Source organism: Pongo abelii, chromosome 10 (genome assembly GCF_028885655.2).
Source record: "Pongo abelii isolate AG06213 chromosome 10, NHGRI_mPonAbe1-v2.0_pri, whole genome shotgun sequence".
Classification (NCBI taxonomy): domain Eukaryota; kingdom Metazoa; phylum Chordata; class Mammalia; order Primates; family Hominidae; genus Pongo; species Pongo abelii.
The window spans coordinates 130,715,952-130,733,571 of NC_071995.2; the positions used below are offsets into that span (position 1 = coordinate 130,715,952).

At 47.1% G+C, this 17,620-nt stretch overlaps 1 protein-coding gene and 1 long non-coding RNA gene across 10 annotated transcripts in view; one reads left to right on the forward strand and one right to left on the reverse strand.

Moving 5' to 3' along the window:
* The window catches only part of SFSWAP (splicing factor SWAP), a 91,136-nt gene that overhangs the window by 31,899 nt on the left and 41,617 nt on the right, over window positions 1–17,620 (forward strand). For all 9 annotated transcript variants that reach the window (XM_024256931.3, XM_024256930.3, XM_009248410.4 and 6 more), the window contains exons 8-11: window positions 11,247–11,487; window positions 12,507–12,638; window positions 13,515–13,608; window positions 14,600–14,771. In XM_024256931.3, coding sequence (XP_024112699.2) covers window positions 11,247–11,487; window positions 12,507–12,638; window positions 13,515–13,608; window positions 14,600–14,771 — 639 coding nt within the window. The remainder of the gene's footprint in view (window positions 1–11,246; window positions 11,488–12,506; window positions 12,639–13,514; window positions 13,609–14,599; window positions 14,772–17,620) is intronic.
* Window positions 2,406–10,694, reverse strand: LOC129049286 (uncharacterized). The gene is made up of 3 exons (XR_008512264.2): window positions 10,596–10,694; window positions 10,203–10,264; window positions 2,406–3,464 (listed from the first exon to the last, which is right to left on the reverse strand). It is a non-coding gene; the product is annotated as an uncharacterized LOC129049286 (long non-coding RNA).

The window sequence follows — 17,620 nt, forward strand, 5'->3', positions numbered from 1 at the left end:
CAAAACGGATTCATTTTGATAGTTTGCCAGTTTGACAAATGAGTAATCTTGCATCACTACAGAAGTCATTCAGGTTTCCCTTATCCAATTTGGTGATGTCAAAACAAGTCTTCTCTTGTTGGGGGACTTTTTTTTTTTTAAGATACTAGGTCGTCTGGAGGTTACAACAAAAATACAGTGTGGTTGTGATGGACTGCATGTTAAGTGATTTTCTTGTAGGTCTTGGCATATAAGAACCCATTGACAGATCGTTGGAAACCATTCTGTGTTTATGGATAGCCTTACGGTTTATATTAGTCTGTTTTCACACTGCTGATAAAGACATACCCGAGAGTAAGGAGAAGAGGTTTAACGGACTTACAGTTCCACACAGCTGGGGAGGCCTCACAATCATGACAGAAGGCAAGAAGGAGCAAGTCATGTCTTATGGATGGCAGCTGGCAAAGAGTTTGTGCAGAGAAACTCTTGTTTTTGAAACTATCAGATCTCATAAGACTCATTCACTATTATGAGAATAATGCGGGAAAGACCCACCCCCATAATTCAGTCACCTCCCACCGGGTTCCTCCCACAACATGTGGGAATAGTGGGAGTTACAATTCAAGATGAGATTTGTGTGGGGACACAGCCAAACCATGTCATCCCCTCCCACCCCTCCTAAGTCTCACATCCTCACATTTCAAAACCAGTCATGCCTTCCCAGCAGTCCCCCAAAGTCTTAACTCATTTCAGCATTAACTCAAAGTCCACAGTCCAACATCTCATCTGAGACAAGGCAAGTCCCTTCTGCCTATCAGCCTATAAAATCAAAAGCAAGTGAGTTGTTTTCTAAATACAGTGGGGGTACAGGCATTGGGTAAATACAACCGTCCATATGGGAGAAATTGGCCAAAACAGAGGGGCTGTGCAGGCCCTGTACAAGTCCAAAATCTAGCAAGGCAGTCAAATCGTAAAGTTCCAAAATGACCTTTGACTCCATGTCTCGCATCCAGGTCACGCTGATGCAAGAGGTGGGTTCCCATGGTCTTGGGCAGCTCTGCCCCTGTGACTCTGCAGGGTACAACCTCCCTCCCAGCTGCTTTCACAGGCTGGTGTTGAGTGTGGCTTTTCCAGGCACATAGTGCAGGCTGTTGGTGGATCTGCCATTCTGGGGTCTGGAGGATGGTGGCCCTCTTCTCACAGCTGCACTAGGCAGTACCCCAGTAGGGACTCTGTGGGGGCTCCAACCTCACATTTCTCCTCTGCACTGCCCTAGCAAAGGTTCTCGATGAGGGCCCTGTCCCTGCTGCAAACTTCTGCCTGGGCATCCAGGCGTTTCCATACATCCTGTGAAATCTAGACGGAGGTTCCCAAACCTCAGTTCTTGACTTCTGGGCACTCGCAGGCTCAACACCACATGGAAGCTGCCAAGGCTTAGGGCTTCCACCCTCTGAAGCCACAGCCTGAGCTGTACCTTGGCCCCTTTTAGTCATGGCTGGAGCAGCTGGGACACAGGGTACCAAGTCCCTAGGCTGCACACAGCACAGGGACCCTGGGCCCAGACCACGAAACTGTTTTTTCCTCCTAGGCCTCCATGCCTGTGATGGGAGGGGCTGCCATGAAGACCTCTGACATGTCCTAGAGACATTTTCTGCATTGTCTCAGGGATTCACATTCGGCTCCTGGTTACTTATGCAAATTTCTGCAGCCAGCCTGAATTTCTCCTCAGAAAATGGGATTTTCTTTTCTATTGTCAGACTGCAAATTTTCCAGACCTTTATGCTGTGTTTCGTTATAAAACTGAATGCCTTTAACAGCACCCAAGTCACCTCTCGAATGCTTTGCTGCTTAGAAATTTCTTTCACCAGATACCCTAAATCATCTCTCTCAAGTTTAAAGTTCCACAAATCTCTAGGGCAGGGGCAGAATGCCACCAGTGTCTTTCCCAAAATATAACAAGTCACCTTTGCCCCAGTTCCCAACAAGTTCTTCATCTCCATCTAAGACCACCTCAGCCTGGACCTTATTGTTCCTGTCACTATCAGCATTTTGGGCAAAGCCATTCAATAAATCTCTGGGAAGTTCCAAACTTTCCCTAATTTTCCTGTCTTCTTCTGGGCCCTCCAAACTGCTCTAACCTCTGCCTGTTACCTAGTTCCAAAGTCACTTCCACATTTAGGGGTTATCTTTTCAGCAGTACCCCAGTTCTGGTACCAAATTACTGTGTTAGTCCATTGTCACAATGCTGATAAAGACATACCTGAGACTGGAGAGAAAAAGAGGTTTAATGGACTTAACAGTTCCACATGGCTGGGGAGGCCTCACAATCATGGCGTAAGGCAAGCAGGAGCAAAGTCATGTCTTACATGGATGGCGGCAGGCGAAGAGAGCCTGTACAGAGAAGCTCCTGTTTTTGAAACTATCAGATCTTGTGGGACTCATTCATTAACATGAGAACAGTGCAGGAAAGACCCACTCCCATAATTCTGTCACCTCCCACCAGGCTCCTCCCACAACACATGGAAATTGTGCTAGTTACTAATCAAGATGAGATTTGGGTGGGGGCACAGCCAAACCATACCAGTTGTATCTCAGTTGGAAAATACTTGGACACAATGTGTGATGAGCCAAATAATAAATGCTTTTAAGTATTTGGGAGGATGGGAAGGAAGATCATATTTTCTTAAAAACTGTGGGCTTACATCTTAAGGAGTTTTTGGTTTGTTTTACCATTTTTATTCTTGCAATATGAGATTTATGTTATAGAGAGCTAGTAGATAACCACCCTGCCTAAAACAAACAATTGCCAGAAGGGATCTTTTAGGAATTCTTGAAAATTATCTGAGTTCAGGAGATGAAATCAGAAGTCTTGAGAATGGAGATAATTGAGTGGAAAAGAGAAACTTGCAGAAGGAGAAAGAGTTTCTCTGCCCTGTTTTCTCATTCACTTCTAGAGGACCTTGAAGGTTTCTAACATCCCCTGGGTGTATTAGGCACTTTCCTCACTCTTGAGAATGCAGAATTCAGTAATAAAAACAATTATTCTTGAATTGTGTTGTCAACGCCTGACATTTACGTACATAGACTGTGGACCTCTCCTGGGGTGCAGGTCTTCACTGTGAATAAGGCAGCACTCTAACTGTAGGCAGAGTAAGATTCTCAAATCAGGCAGGCTGCCACAGTCTGAAGAACCTAAAAATACCTGTTTCAGGGATCTGCATCTTCAGATGGTAATGAAACTTCTGGTAAGGCTTTTTTTTTTTTTTGGCAAAAAAAAAAAAAGTAGTATTGTAGAATTTTACATTAAATAATGAAATTGCCATGAAAACAATTAATTCTGACATTGATCCAGCAGCCGAATAAGCCTGCAGGGAACGGCGACTCTTGGCAGCAGGTCAGGCTGTGGGCTTCAGAGCAGGCTGCTTCCTGGCTCACCAGCCCTGCTAGGGTAAATCTGCTCTCAGCGGCTTCCTCCTAGAATCCAGCTTGAAAATTAAATGGAAATAAATGAACATCGGTTATGGTCCGGGAAATTTGCTACATATTGCATGTTCTGTATGACACACTAATACATGTACATGCGTAGTATTACAGATGACTGCATATATTGGTGAACCATTAGCCTGAATTGGAGAGGAGATCTCAGGTGAGTATTGGGAACGTGCACATTATCTTCACAGTGCAGCCCACCTTGTATCTCTGAGAAGTCAGTGTGCATGTGGAGAAAGAATGGAAGGGAATGCAGGCAAGTTAAGATCACCCTTGAGAGGTGGTTCTCAGATGGAGCTGTGCTGACTTCCTAGCTGAGGACCTACAGCGTTGTTGCAGTGTAGACTCATGTAATGGTGCCATCTTTTAAGCAAGTCTTGACTTTTGATGCCTCATTTGCTGCTGCTACTAGACCCAGGCGGAGCGAGCTTCTCTGGCATGTGGGTCGTTTGTTTGCAGTGTGCATTTGGTGAAATTGACAGCTGGGTTTCCCTGTTCCCCCGCCCCCGCCTGGAACATCAGTGTTCTGAGCCTGTAGCCAATGCTTTTGTGTGACTTCTCTTTCTTTCCTGTGTTCGTTCCTATTATTGTTGCTTGTATGTTTGCTTCTGTATTTTGCTGGAGCACATCCTCCAGTAGTTTCCCAAGAAAGGGTACATAGGAACACAAAGTTTTTGAAATTCTTGGATATCTCAAAATGCCTTAATTTTGCCTTCGCATTTGACAGGTAGTTTGGAAGCACCTAGAATTACGGGGTGGGTATGACTTTCCCTAAGAATGTGGGTGCTGGATGCCACCATCTGCAGGAGCCTTTGCTGCCATGGAGAAGCTCATGCCGGCCAGGCGCGGTGGCTCACGCCTGTAATCCCAACACTTTGGGAGGCTGAGGCAGGCGGATCATGAGGTCAGGAGATCGAGACCATCCTGGCTAACACGGCGAAACCCCGTCTCTACTAAAAATACAAAAAATCAGCCGGGTGTGGTGGCGGGTGCGGTGGCGGGTGCATGTAGTCCCAGCTACTCGGGAGGCTGAAGCAGGAGAATGGCATCAACCTGGGAGGCAGAGCTTGCAGTGAGCTGAGATCGTGCCACTGCACTCCAGTCTGAGCGACAGAGCGAGACTTTGTCTCAAAAAAAAAAAAGCTCATGCCATGCTCGTTCCCATTCTCTCCTGTGTAACTTGTACAGGTGTTGAGAGATTTGCATCATGTTCTGCCATGCCAGGAACACAGTGGACAAAGCTCCTTCTGCCATGGAGCTTATATTCTGGAGGGCAAAGCCAGACATTGACAGTGGACACATGACTAAGAGCGATGGAGAAAGTGGCCATGACAAGGGGACCAGGGTTCTGGGGAGGCCAGCAGTGCTGGCATCATGGGGACAGGGAGGCCTCCTGTGACCAGAGACCAGAGGAAGTGCAGGTGAGCCCAGCAATTACCATGTGCAGGATGGGGGATGGGACAGCGATGGGACATGAGGTAGGAGAAGCAAGCAGGTGGGTTTGCAGGAGGGCTTCCCAGACAAGGGACTTAGCTTGACCCTGGTTGAGAGAGGTCGCCGTGGGAGGGATTCAGGCAGAAACTGTGGAGGCAAGGATGGAAAACCCAGAGCAGGCAGCAGCCAAGAGGCTGTGCATGTGGAGGGCAGGAGGTGCTGCAGCTGGAGGGCGGGACTCAGAGCTGAATCGTCAGGCGTCAGCCATGGGGTCTGCCAGATGAACTGGATGGATGAGGGGTGTGGCCACCTCCTGCGTTGGGGGACTACAGAGGAGAGGCATGGGGAGAAATCAGGGGCTCTGTTCTGGACACATTCGGCTTGAAATATGTATGAGACATCCCAGTGGGAATGTTGAGTAGGTGGTTAATGCACAAGTTCAAGTTCAGCTCAGGGCTGGAGATGTGAATTCTGCAGCCACCAAGTATAAATAGAATTCAAAGCCACTGAACTTAGAAGAGTCCCTGTCAACAGGATTTAGATTCAGGAAAGGAGACCGAGAGGCATGGCCGCTGCAGAGGAAGAGCCTGGGGCTGTGGGAGCAGCGAGGCCACCATCTGGCTCTGGATGCCTGGAGAGCTGGGAGACAGGAAGGCTGGCTTGTTGCTGTCTCTCAGATGTGCTCAGCTGGTGACATTTGCCTGGCTAAAACACAGGGGCCATCTCTTTAACATTTCTTATTTAAATAGGTGTGTGTTTTCAGAATATCTATACTTATCTCCATAGAACTCTTAACTATTTTAATTCTTTTTTTTTTTTTTTTTTTTGAGACAGTCTGGCTCTGATCTCAGCTCGCTGCAGCCTCCACCTCCCGGGTTCAAGTGATTCTCCTGCCACAGCCTCCCAAGTAGCTAATTTTTTTTGTATTTTTTAGTAGAGACAGGGTTTCACCATGTTGGCCAGGCTGATCTGGAACTCCTGGCCTCGAGTGATCCCCCCACCTTGGCCTCCCAAAGTGCTGGGATGACAGGCGTGAGCCACCCTGGCCAGCCTGTTTTCATTCTTAATATACACATTGTTCATCCTCCATTACTTAGCTCTTCCAGAAAGGTGGTTACTCACCAGTCTCCTCCTCTCTAAGAACCTTCTCAGCACAGGAGTTCTGTTCTGTGTGTTAAATTTACACGAGATTAAGATCATGCAGAGATACGAGGGAACTGGCTCTGATTTTTGCAAGAAGCCAGTTGAAGAGAGGGCCTTGGGAGGTAATTAGGCAGATTTCTCTGACCTGTGTTAAGTAGCTCTGCACGTTTCAGAGGAGGCAGTATTGGAGAAGGACTTACAAATGTGCTTCCTGCTTTTAAGCAGCTTGGTTCTCGTCATACAACTACACTTGCCTTTAGGGACTGTGTAGGTACCTGTTGGAATTTCTTTCTTGGATTTATTTGGAGTAGGCTTTCGTAGTGCTCATAGTGTTTATTAGAGTAACATGACATCAGCATTTAACTTAGTTTAAAACCTAGTCCGCTTTGGGAAATTCAATATGAAATCCTGAGAACAGCAACAAACCTAACAAGATATATATGGTCCCAGCTTACTGAGGGTTCAACTCGACGATGGTGCAAATGCAATTTGCATTCAGTAGAACATCAGTAAAATACTTGAGATACTAAAAACTTTGTTATAAAATAGGCTTCGTGTTAGATGATTTCATCCAGCCATCAGCTACTGTAGGTGCCCTGAGCACATTTAAGGCAAGCGAGGCTGTGCCATGGTGTTCGGTAGGTTATAGGTGGATTCTGTGCATTTTCCGCTTCACGGTGTTGTCAGCGTATGGTGGGGTTGCCGGGAAGTAGCCTCACTATAAGCCCAGGAGAATCCCTGCATGTTGTGGCAGCCTGAGGACGGCAGGAGCCCCTTGGCGCACTGTGCCCTTCCCTGTTCATGACTAGTAATGGCACAGTTATTGTAAAGCTGATGTGGCTTTTGCCAGCCCAGACTTCAGTTTGTAGACTACAGCCCAGCTTGTAGATTTTATTTCTGTTCTCACCCTGTTCTAGTCCAGAAATTCTTAAAATTTAGTGTTCATGAGAATTGCTATATACAACATACAAGGGGCTGTATACAAAATCTCTGTGTCCTGTAGTTGGTAGTCAGTTTAAAGGGCTTCAGTCCAGTTAAAGGGTTCCGTGAGTTGTGTGGTGCCACCATTGTGTGGGGCACGTGTCAAGCAGCTTCATGGTCACTGCAGGATATTTTAGCACTGAGGCATTTTAGAAGCAGTCCAGGCCGTGCCACCAGCTGGCATGAACTCACTCATTAAACACTTACTGAGGGCCTGCTCATGCCAGGAGCTGTGCGAGCTGCTAAGGTTTTGTGGTCACTGTTTGGAGATATGGAGTCCTTAGGGACATAGCTGCACACCAGTCCTAGTGGCACAGGAGTCGCCATAGGGCGTTGTTTACAGGGTCCCCACATGAGCCCAGAGCAAAGGCCTCCTGAGTCTGCCAAGGAGGCAGAGGCTTCCCGAAAGAGGTGGCACTGGAGATAAGCTGAATAGGGGCTTCCTGGCAAGCAGAGACCCTGTGAGGCCGTGCAAAGGACAGAGACCTGGGGAACAGAAGCCAGGGCAAGGGGTGGGTTGGGCAAGCGCAGAAGCCCTTTGGGAGGCTGGCCCTGGGCTGCTCCAGATGCCTTGTGCTCATCCTGCCTCCCAGCAGAGCCACAGCATCTGGGGAAGGACGGATCTGACGTCCCCCTCAGATCTTCACATCCCTGACACCCTGTGAAGTGAGAATCTGGGAGAAGCAACCCAGGAACAGTGTAGCGGAATTCATGAACCACTGTGGTGGTGGTTCCCGGGCTGCCTCCAAGCATGGCAGTGCCATAGGACACGTCCCACATGCCCACTGTCTGCCGACAGAGAAGTGTTTTCATCTCATCGAGCAACACATACTTATTTCTCTTGGAGTCCTTTTGAGAGACAGGATGATTTTCAAATTTGATTAAAACCTTGGAGAGAATCACAGGTGTGTGTGGGGAAGAGGTGACAACAGCAGTGGCTAGCAGCAGACCGCCTCACAGAGGCTGTACGTGTCTTGGCTTCACAGCTCTCCTCCGTGAGAATCTCCTGGGTCTGGGTCAAGGGTGTGCCCAGAGCATTGTCAGCCTGGGTGGTTTTTAGCGTGGAGCCTCTGAAGCAAGTTGTGGACCTAGGCTAGGATGTCCCTGGAGGTGTTTTCAGATTTGGGCATTTGTTTCATTTTTACACCTAGAGACAGCCTTTTTTTCTTTTTGTGAGCTCAGCTCAGGGCCTCACTCCATCACCCAAGCTGGAGCGCAGTGGTGCCATCACACCTCACTGCAGCCCCAAACTCTTGGGCTCAAGCCATCCTCCTGCCACAGCCTCCCAAGTAGCTGGGACTATAGATGTGTACCATGCCCAGCTAGTTTATTTTATTTTATTTTTTGGAGATGGGGTCTGATGACATTGCCCAGGCCTGAAGCATCCTCCCGCCTCAGCCTCCCAAAGTGCTGGGATTATAGGTGTGACCCACGGCACCCAGCCTAAATTTTTCATTATATTTTAGCCAACATTTTTGGCATTTGTAGTGGATGAGTCTCTGAGTAGTCTGCCATTTTGCCGGCACTGCTATTTTTTTTTAACACTTCGTTTTTATTTAACATGATGGAAGGCTCAGGAAGGTCATATAGACTAACAGTCTGCGTGTTCTTTAAAGGAATGGCGCTCAGCTTTGAAAACAGCTTCTTCATCTCTGTTGTGTTCCAGTGTGATTGCACTTTACACAGTTACATAAAGAATGCAGGTATCAGGTTGGAGCTGCATAATATGTACTACTAGTTGAAATAATTATAAACTGTTTTGTTTTGTTTGTTTTTATGAATTCAGATCCCATCCTTTGTGGCCCCAATTTAAAACATATTTGGACTGCTTTTTAGGGATGAGACTGACTGTCCAGAGCAGGACATGAGGTTTCCGTCCTTCCTGCTGAGGTGGGAGGCTTGAGACCTGACAGTAGCCAGTCAGTAGTGGGGTCGGTTCCACCCGGCCCTCCCCAGAGCCAAGCGCACACTGGGCTGCACTCTCTCCCCTGGAGCGCTGGCTTCGCCCTGGCTGAGAGGAAGCATCCATACATAGTAGCCTGATGGTTCCAGCAGGGAGTGGGTGGAAGCAGCAGCTCCCCACTTCCAGGGATGACGTTGTCTCTTACAGAAGCACGTGCTTATATTCGGATTCCTGATTTTGATAGGAAAGCCTATGTTGGACCATCAGGTCAGTTCGCTGGTCCAGCACATACTCTGTGCTCAATGCAGAAACTGCAGAGACAGTGAAGACAGGACCTGCCGCTGCAGGAGTCTCAGAGATGGTGCCTGCCCTTGCTGTCAGCCTCTCATTGACATCCAAGGGTCTCATCCCTGTCCCCGGCCTTTTCTCAGAAATGTTGCTCAGATATTTCTGTGTTGACGATAGTGTGGAGTACATTGAACCCACTTATTTTATTTTGAAAATCTGGAGTTGCTGTGTCATGGTTGGTTGGTGTGTAACATGGAGCTAGAGAACAACGGTTTAGGAGCTCATCATGTATAATTAATTTAAATAAGTCGTTAGCAGCTGGGGAATATGCCTGCAGCACAAAGGAATTATGCTGCCTCGCCAATCTAAGATGGAAAGGTCAAGATAGTGTAAGTTGTACTTCGGAAATTTTTCTCTGCATAGCATACATTACTGGAAACCATGGTTAAGGTTTCACTGTTTCTCAGTGTTATTGTTTTAAGGTGAATTAATTGAAAGTGAAGATAAAAGTTCTTAATTCGAAAAATATTTTCACCATCTCCTAATAAAGAGAAAATTAAATCTCTGTGTAGTCAGAACTACTTGCTTATCTCCAACAGGACTGGAAGTTAAATAATTTCGTAATTAATCATTGAATCTTCTGTGATTCGTGGTTCTGAACATTTAACCCCAAAAAGGATAAATGTACAGGATTTTTAATTGTTTTTTTTTTTTTTGAAAAGAACCAAATGTTTAATGACAGATATTGGGTAAATAAAATTATGGCCCATCTATAATACACATTCAATTTTAAAATTTGATAAAAAAGAATATTTTAACCTGGAAACATATTCACAATATATTGTTAAGTTAAAGGTACAGGATGCTAAAAAAGATGTACAAACAATCCCTGTTTTACAGAAGAAAATAAAAATAATGCTAAAAAAATTACTCTGTATACTTCCAAGTGATTTATTTGTATGATGGAATTATAGGTGATTTTTACCTTTGTCCTTGTTCTTTTCTCTCAATTCCATGTATAAAATTTTCTTCCATATACAAAAAGACCTAAAACATTTTTAAAACAGCAAAATCATTACAAAATAGAAAGTAACCTAGAAGTATGTTCTCTATTATTAATCAGAAAAGGCAAGTTAAAAATAGTATTACATTATGGTATTTTTCAAGAGCTGGAGATTAGGTCGATTATTTTTCTTCTTTTTATTTATTTATTTATTTATTTATTATACTTTAGGTTTTAGGGTACATGTGCGCAATGTGCGGGTTAGTTATATATGCATACATGAACCATGCTGGTGCGCCGCACCCACTAACTCGTCTTCTAGCGTGAGGTATGTCTTTTAATTGTTAAGACAGCGCGCCGCTACCCTACAGATACCTGCATGTGTGCGCAGAATCGCTGGCAAGATGGCGCACACAGCCTCAGTGCCCCTGGGAACTTTTGTTTACTGAATACATTCCTGCACAGCATGTGTTGCTGGGGCCGGGGGCTGACGTCAGGGTTGCCAGGAGCAGCTGCCTTACCAAGGGGATGGTTTCCGGATTAACATGTGAACGGAGGGAGCAGCGTACCTGGAGAATGAAAGCTGGTGTCAGCGCGGGGAGCTACCCAAAGGCATTTCCTCACATGTGCATTTAGGAGCGTAGGTGGCCTTGGTGGGCCGTGTGAGCAAAGGGATGACTGGTTGCCGCTAGAGAGGAGACTGTTCCCAACCTGCACATTTTGAAGTTAAGGAGAACATTAATTTGTCTAGAGAATATTCACGTCTGGTGCCTTTGAATGTCCTCATGCCATTCACTTTCCATCTGTCTTTGGATGTGTGTTGTGTCTTTGCCTGGTTCCTTTAAATTGCATATTGCGCAGACAACCTTTTTGTATCAGAAAAATCTAGAAAACGGCATGGTTGGAAGTGAGCAGAGGCAAAGCTGCATCTTGCCGGGGGAAGGGCTCTTGCGGCTCAGCGCATTGTGGACTCATGGACCAGCCTGTGGCCGGCCATGCTCACTCCAGGGCAATGTGTCTCCACAGCGACCGTGGCAGCCATGTATTACAGCTACTATATGCTACCGGACGGCACTTACTGCCTGGCGCCGCCCCCTCCCGGAATCGATGTGGCTACTTACTACAGCACCCTTCCTGCTGGCGTGACCGTGTCTAACTCCCCTGGAGTGACAACCACTGCCCCACCACCTCCTGGGACCACACCACCACCGCCCCCAACCACGGCGGAGACTAGCAGCGGGGCCACCTCCACAACCACCACCACAAGGTAGGTGCAGCATCCACCGCTGCCTGCTGTGTGAGTCACTCAGCACTGCAGTCACTGGGGCCGTCTGTGTCTCCATGGGGGGCTTGTAATCTAGATCACATACGGGGTCCCCATTATCTGAGTAGTTATTATTCCAAATCCCCAAGTTACAAAGTTGACAGGAAAACAGAAACTTTTCCTGTCAACTTTGTAGCACAAACTTTTTAGCACTGAAGTTAAACCACTTATAAAGTTGAATTCATTTCACGTTGCACGCTGGCCCCAGATCTCCAGCATCTGTTCTTGCGCTTTGTGTCAGAGTCTCAGTTGAGCTGTGCTAGGCAAAATCAGTATGCAGTGAAACTGCAGTTGTTTGCAGAACATGCAGGTTCATGAAGTTGACGCAGGTGATGTTGGGGTGCTTCATGAGTCTCTCCCAAGCTGTTGGCCACCGGGGGACCCTGGCAGCTACTTTAGTTAACCTGTGAAGCCATGGGCAGAGCCCTAGCTTTTCCAACAGCGAGGGCCCCCAGTGTTCAGGGGACGAGTAGGAGACAGGCGCTTTACCAGCAGGCCTGGAATGCCCCGCCTTGAAAGGAGGCTCTTGGGAAATGGAATGAAACACGGGAATTTCTGTGAAAACGACTCTTTCTGGTCATGCTGAGCAAGTCAAACAGGAAATGAAGGAGGTTGAATCATGCTTGCTGACTTTTTTTTTTAATATAACAACAACAACAACAAAAAACTACTTATTCTTGGTTATTTCTAAGAATTAGCTTGTGATTGGGGGGAAATGTTAATTAGTAGGAGAAATGCACCTTTTATCACTAAAATCCCCATTTTCACTTTTGACAACAATCCTGTCTAGTTGACTTTAGTTTCTGTCGTGTGCATCACCTTCAACAAGAGCCTCCCCTAACACACTGTTTGTCACTCACATGTCTCTCTGGGCATCTGAGGCGGTGAGGACCCCCGAGCAGCCAGGACTGAACTTGGCGAGCTCCTGAGGCCCAGGGGTCTCACAGACTCTTCTCCCACAGTGCACTTGCCCCCGTGGCCGCCATCATCCCCCCGCCCCCCGACGTCCAGCCCGTGATTGACAAGCTGGCCGAGTATGTCGCCAGGAACGGCCTGAAGTTCGAGACCAGTGTTCGTGCCAAGAATGATCAAAGGTCAGAAGAAGAATTTTATATGTTAGGTATATGGCATTTGGGGGTTTCGTTTAGCCTTTTTTAAAAAATGTAGGTACAGAATTAATTTTTTTATATATTTTTAATCCTTTTCTTGGCTCAAATGTCTTTTTTTTTTTTTTTTTTTGAGATGGAGTCTCGCTCTATCACCCAGGCTGGAGTGCAGTGGCGTGATCTTGATTCACTGCAACCTCTGCCTCCTGGGCTCAAGCAATTCTCCCGTCTCAGCCTCCTGAGTAGCTGGGACTACAGGCGTGCACCACCATGCCTGGTTAACTTTTGTATTTTAGTAGAGACAGGGTTTCACTGTGTTGGCCAGGCTGGTCTCAAACTCTTGACCTCAAGTGATCCACTTGCCTCGGCCTCCCAAAGTGCTAGGATTACAGGCGTGAGCCACCACGCCCAACCAGTGTCTTTAGATAAATACATTTTTTAATTGGCTTGTTAAATTGCTTAGACTTGGGTGGTGTTTTTAAATTATGTTACCTGTTTTTTGTTTGTTTTATTTTTTAAGTAGGAATTTTGAAGCTACCTAAAATAAAAGCCTATAGTTTTCAAGAATCTGCCTTAAAAATCTAGACACAAACCCTTCTTTTTAAAAACCAAGTAATGTCCCACACCTCAGTACTGGTAAAACATAAAAATATATTGTCACATTTGCAGCGTGACCTGTGTAACCCCAGGCAAGCGATTTCGACCCCCTGTGTGCAGTCTCCCTCGTTTATAAGATGAGGAGCTATAACAGTAACCACCTTGTGGGGTTGTTGAGATCAGTAAAGAGCTAGGAGAACAGGGCCTGTTGTTACTTCAGTGAGCTTGTCTTGGTAAATGACCCATTTTCTTTCTTTTTCTGCTCAGATTTGAGTTCCTGCAGCCGTGGCACCAGTATAATGCCTATTATGAGTTTAAGAAGCAGTTCTTCCTCCAGAAAGAAGGGGGTGATAGCACACAGGTACGTGTCTGAACACAGGAAGGCTGTGAAGCTGTTACAGGTGGCTCTGCCTTCCAGATCAGAAGTCGCTTTCTGTTTATTCTCCTACAGGTGAAAGGGCTGGGTGATTCTTCACCTTTTTTTAATGTGTGTCTGGCATACTCCATCTTTCACGTCCCCCTTAGCTCTGGATCTTGATCTTTTGAAAGCATCTGCCCACGTTCACAGCGTCGATGATTGTTTGTCCAGCACGTTCTAAACAAACAAAAAAATCCTGTTCCTTCAACTGTTCGATGTTTTGGCCGTCTACAGTTTTTAGCTACATTTCATGACAGCCGGTTACCCTGCTTCTGTTGTGTTAACATGTATGAAATATATAAAATATAAGTGGGTGCCTCACACCTGGCCAGCTGGTGCTGGGGGTGTCCTGCAGCACGGCCTCTGCCTGCGCCTGCACGCCCTTCCCCCTCACCAGGTCCCCGGCGTGGTGCTGGCGCACTTGGAAGTGCTTTTTGTCCCACAGCCCCCTCTTCTGCCTTTGCTCTGCTCTTCTCAGAGCACAAAAACTGACATTTTTGTAAAGCCAGTTTTGGTGAAGAGATGACATGGGCCTTGCTTCTCAGGAGATTTCTTCAGACCCTTATCTCCAATGGCCCACACTGAAAGAAACTGACTCCTCTGTAGGTGATGGGGATAATTTGGTATTTTTAAAGAATTCTGAGTAATCAGCGTCCAAAGAAAAGATACTGAAAATTGGTTCCCAAGGCAGTATTAGGGCTTCAAAGAGTATAGTGTTTTTTCAGACAGGAGAAAATCTTCTATTCCTCTTTGATACATTCCATTGTAAGAAAAAATAGCAGATCTGGATTTGGAAGTCTGTTCCCAGTGCTGCTTGGGCAGTAACGTACAATTGCCGTTGTCCAGTGAAACATATGTACTGTATACATCTCTCTTTTTTGAAAATTTCTGTATAATTTCCTGCTGACAGTTTATAGTGACGTTTAATCTCTAGGCTGTGTCTGCACCAGAAGAGGCTCCCACAGACTCTGCTCCCGAGAAGCCAAGTGACGCTGGGGAGGATGGCGCGCCTGAAGATGCAGCCGAGGTGGGAGCACGGGCAGGCTCAGGCGGGAAGAAGGAGGCATCGTCCAGTAAGACCGTCCCGGACGGGAAGCTGGTGAAAGGTATGCTGCCACTTGCATGTTGGCCTTGCACATTCCACCGTAAGTCGGCAAGCATAGGATCCTCGGTGACCTCAGACTCAGCGCCCTCACCTGCAGGCTGGGGTGGGGTTGGCGGCCCCCTGGAGGTTGCTGTGGTGAAACCTCCGCCTTCCACGCTGTGTCGTGCTTGCCTCACGTGGCATTGGAGGTAACGTGAGTGTGAGCAGCCCTTAGGTATGTGTCTATTTAAGTCTGTTCAGTGTACTAGACATTTGTACAGAAAGTATCAAATAATGCTTCATACTCCCTGGAACTTCTGAAACTATTTATATGCAAACTGTTGTACCAATGAAATTCATTTATTAATTTGTCAAAGTAGATTCCTTGAGAATCTCTACCAGGCAATACTTCACTCACTGTATTTCAGTTAGTTTGTTATGTTCTTGGAGGGAGACTTTCATGTCGCAGGACAGACAGGCACATAAAAATAAAAAGCCAGTGTAATTAAAAAGCAGACAGAAGCAAAGGCCAGAGCAGGCCCTTAGCCAGGAACCTCATGGAGCAGCAGTGGGCTCCCCCCGCGGGAGGGAGGTTCTGTGGAGGAGAGGTGTTCAGCTGGTGTTGCGAGAGGAACGGGAGGCTCTGAGGCAGGGGCGCAGCCCTAGGCAGGAGCCCCGTGGTGCGAGCTGCCCAGCCCCGTGCTGAGATGCGGTAGGTGGTCAGCAGTGACTTGGGGGGTGGCTGGTGAAGGAGCCTTGGCCAGCTTGCCCAGGCGCGCCCTGTCGGGGAGGGGCCAGCACATCTGACAGGTTTTAGGTCAGCAGAATAACTTTATCCAGTCTGGTGGCTTTGTGATGCAGTTAAGCCACTGGAGCGACTTCAGAGATTTCCGGTGGCATTGGTGGCCTGGAACGGAGTGTGACAGGTGTGGCAGTGGGGTGAGGTGTGGCAGTGGGGTGAGGTGTGGCAGTGGGGCGAGGTGACAGCTCTTGGGTCAGAAGGAAAGGCAGAGTGGAGACAAGAGATTGAGGAAGTGGGCTGGGGTGATAAGAGGACCGTCCTTCACATAAAGATGCCTTGTTGTATGAGAATGGTGATCATTCAGCGAAACCAAATCCATGTGGATGAACCACTAACTAGGCAATTCACTATGTGTGTCTTTGGGCCTCTTATTCGAGGAGGTTACCTGAGCACAAATGATCCATGTCTCACCCTTCCCGGCCACCCGCAAACTCTCACTGGGATAATCAAAGGAATGTAATAAGTAGAGGATGAAAATGGTTATTGCTCTAGAAACCAGGGGGAGGTTCTGTCTATAGGTCAGGGTAAGGCAGCATACCTGGAGCTTGCAGAGAAGTGCCCTTAAGACTCAGGGCAGTGACTCCAGGGGAGTCGACTGTCAGCCACAGAGGGGCAGGCAGGAGGCTGGAACAAGCTGGGAGCATCCCAGAGGCAGCAGTACCTCATCCCTTCTCACGCCCCAGAACGCAACCACAGCCCGAGCCTGCCTGTTGCCCCAGGGTTTGTGAGCCCAGGGAAGGCGCCTGACCCAGCCAGCTATGGGGTGTGCAGAGGGGTTATGAGCCCAGGGAAGGCACCTGACGCCTGCCAGCTGTGGGGCCCGCAGAGGAGCAGCCCTGCCTACAAGGCTGCTGCCAACCAGCGTGACCTTCTCCACACCTCCCTGATTGTCCTAGAACCTGGCAGATGAAACAGCACACCGAGAAGTTTCCCGTCTACATCCACCCAAGCCTGAGACACTTGAACAGAGATCTACTCAATATCTGACAAAACCCATGCTAACTCTCAGTTCTCAAAAGCACAGGCCAGCCTCTCTTTGAAAAGATGCGGAGACAGAAATGTCATTGCGCCCACAGAGATTCCAAAGTTCGGGAGACACAGCTGAGCCTCCAGGCATATGGGCATCTCTGAAACACACTCCTGCGTAACAGGAGAAAAATCTTTAAGTCTCTAATTTGTATTCTACAAAATAGAAAATATTATAAAACTAGTGCTACTGATAATCAGACGTGGAAAAGATTGCTTAGAAATAAATTGCTGTGGAGTGTGGTGGCTCACACCCATAATCCCAGCACATTGGGAAGCCAGGGCAGGCAGATCACTTGAGTCCAGGAATTCGAGACCAGCCTGGGCAACACGACAAAACCCCGTCTCTGCTAAAAATACAAAAATGTAGCCGGGCATGGTGGCGCATGCCTGTAGCACCAGCTCTTCACAGAGGCTGTGAAGTGGGGGAGGATCACTTAAGCCTGGGAGATAGAAACCAGCCTGGACAACATCGTGAGACCATGTCTCTACAAAAAATTAAATTAAATTAACGAGGCATGGTGGCACCCATCTGTGCTCCCAGCTACTTGGAAGGCTAAGGTGGGAGAATCTTTTGAGCCCAGGAGACGGAGGTTGCAGTGAGCCAAGACCATGCCACTGCGTTCCAGCCTGCGTTACAGAGGAAGAAAATTATAGGTATCTTTTTAAGTACACAAGATACAACTAGAAGTTAAACTAGAAAATAAAGTATATGAGAACGTATATTATTTTAAATTTGAATGAATTTGAAAATCAGTGAAAAATATCGTTTTCTAAGAAAATGTAAGTGCTGAAATTATTTCATAAAGAAATAAGGAACCGACATAGATCTATAGACCTGAAAGAATTTTGAAAATAATTGGTTAGTGAAATACCTCTAAACCCGGGCAGTCAGCCAAGACAAATTAAAGGTCAAGTGAAGTCACCCTCAAGGAATAGAACGCCTATATCGTGAAAGCCACTCCAGAGCATTAAGAAAGATGGAAAGGTATGAAGCTCTCAAAGCTTGGCAGTCCGGAGACCACGATCACTTACAAGTGTAG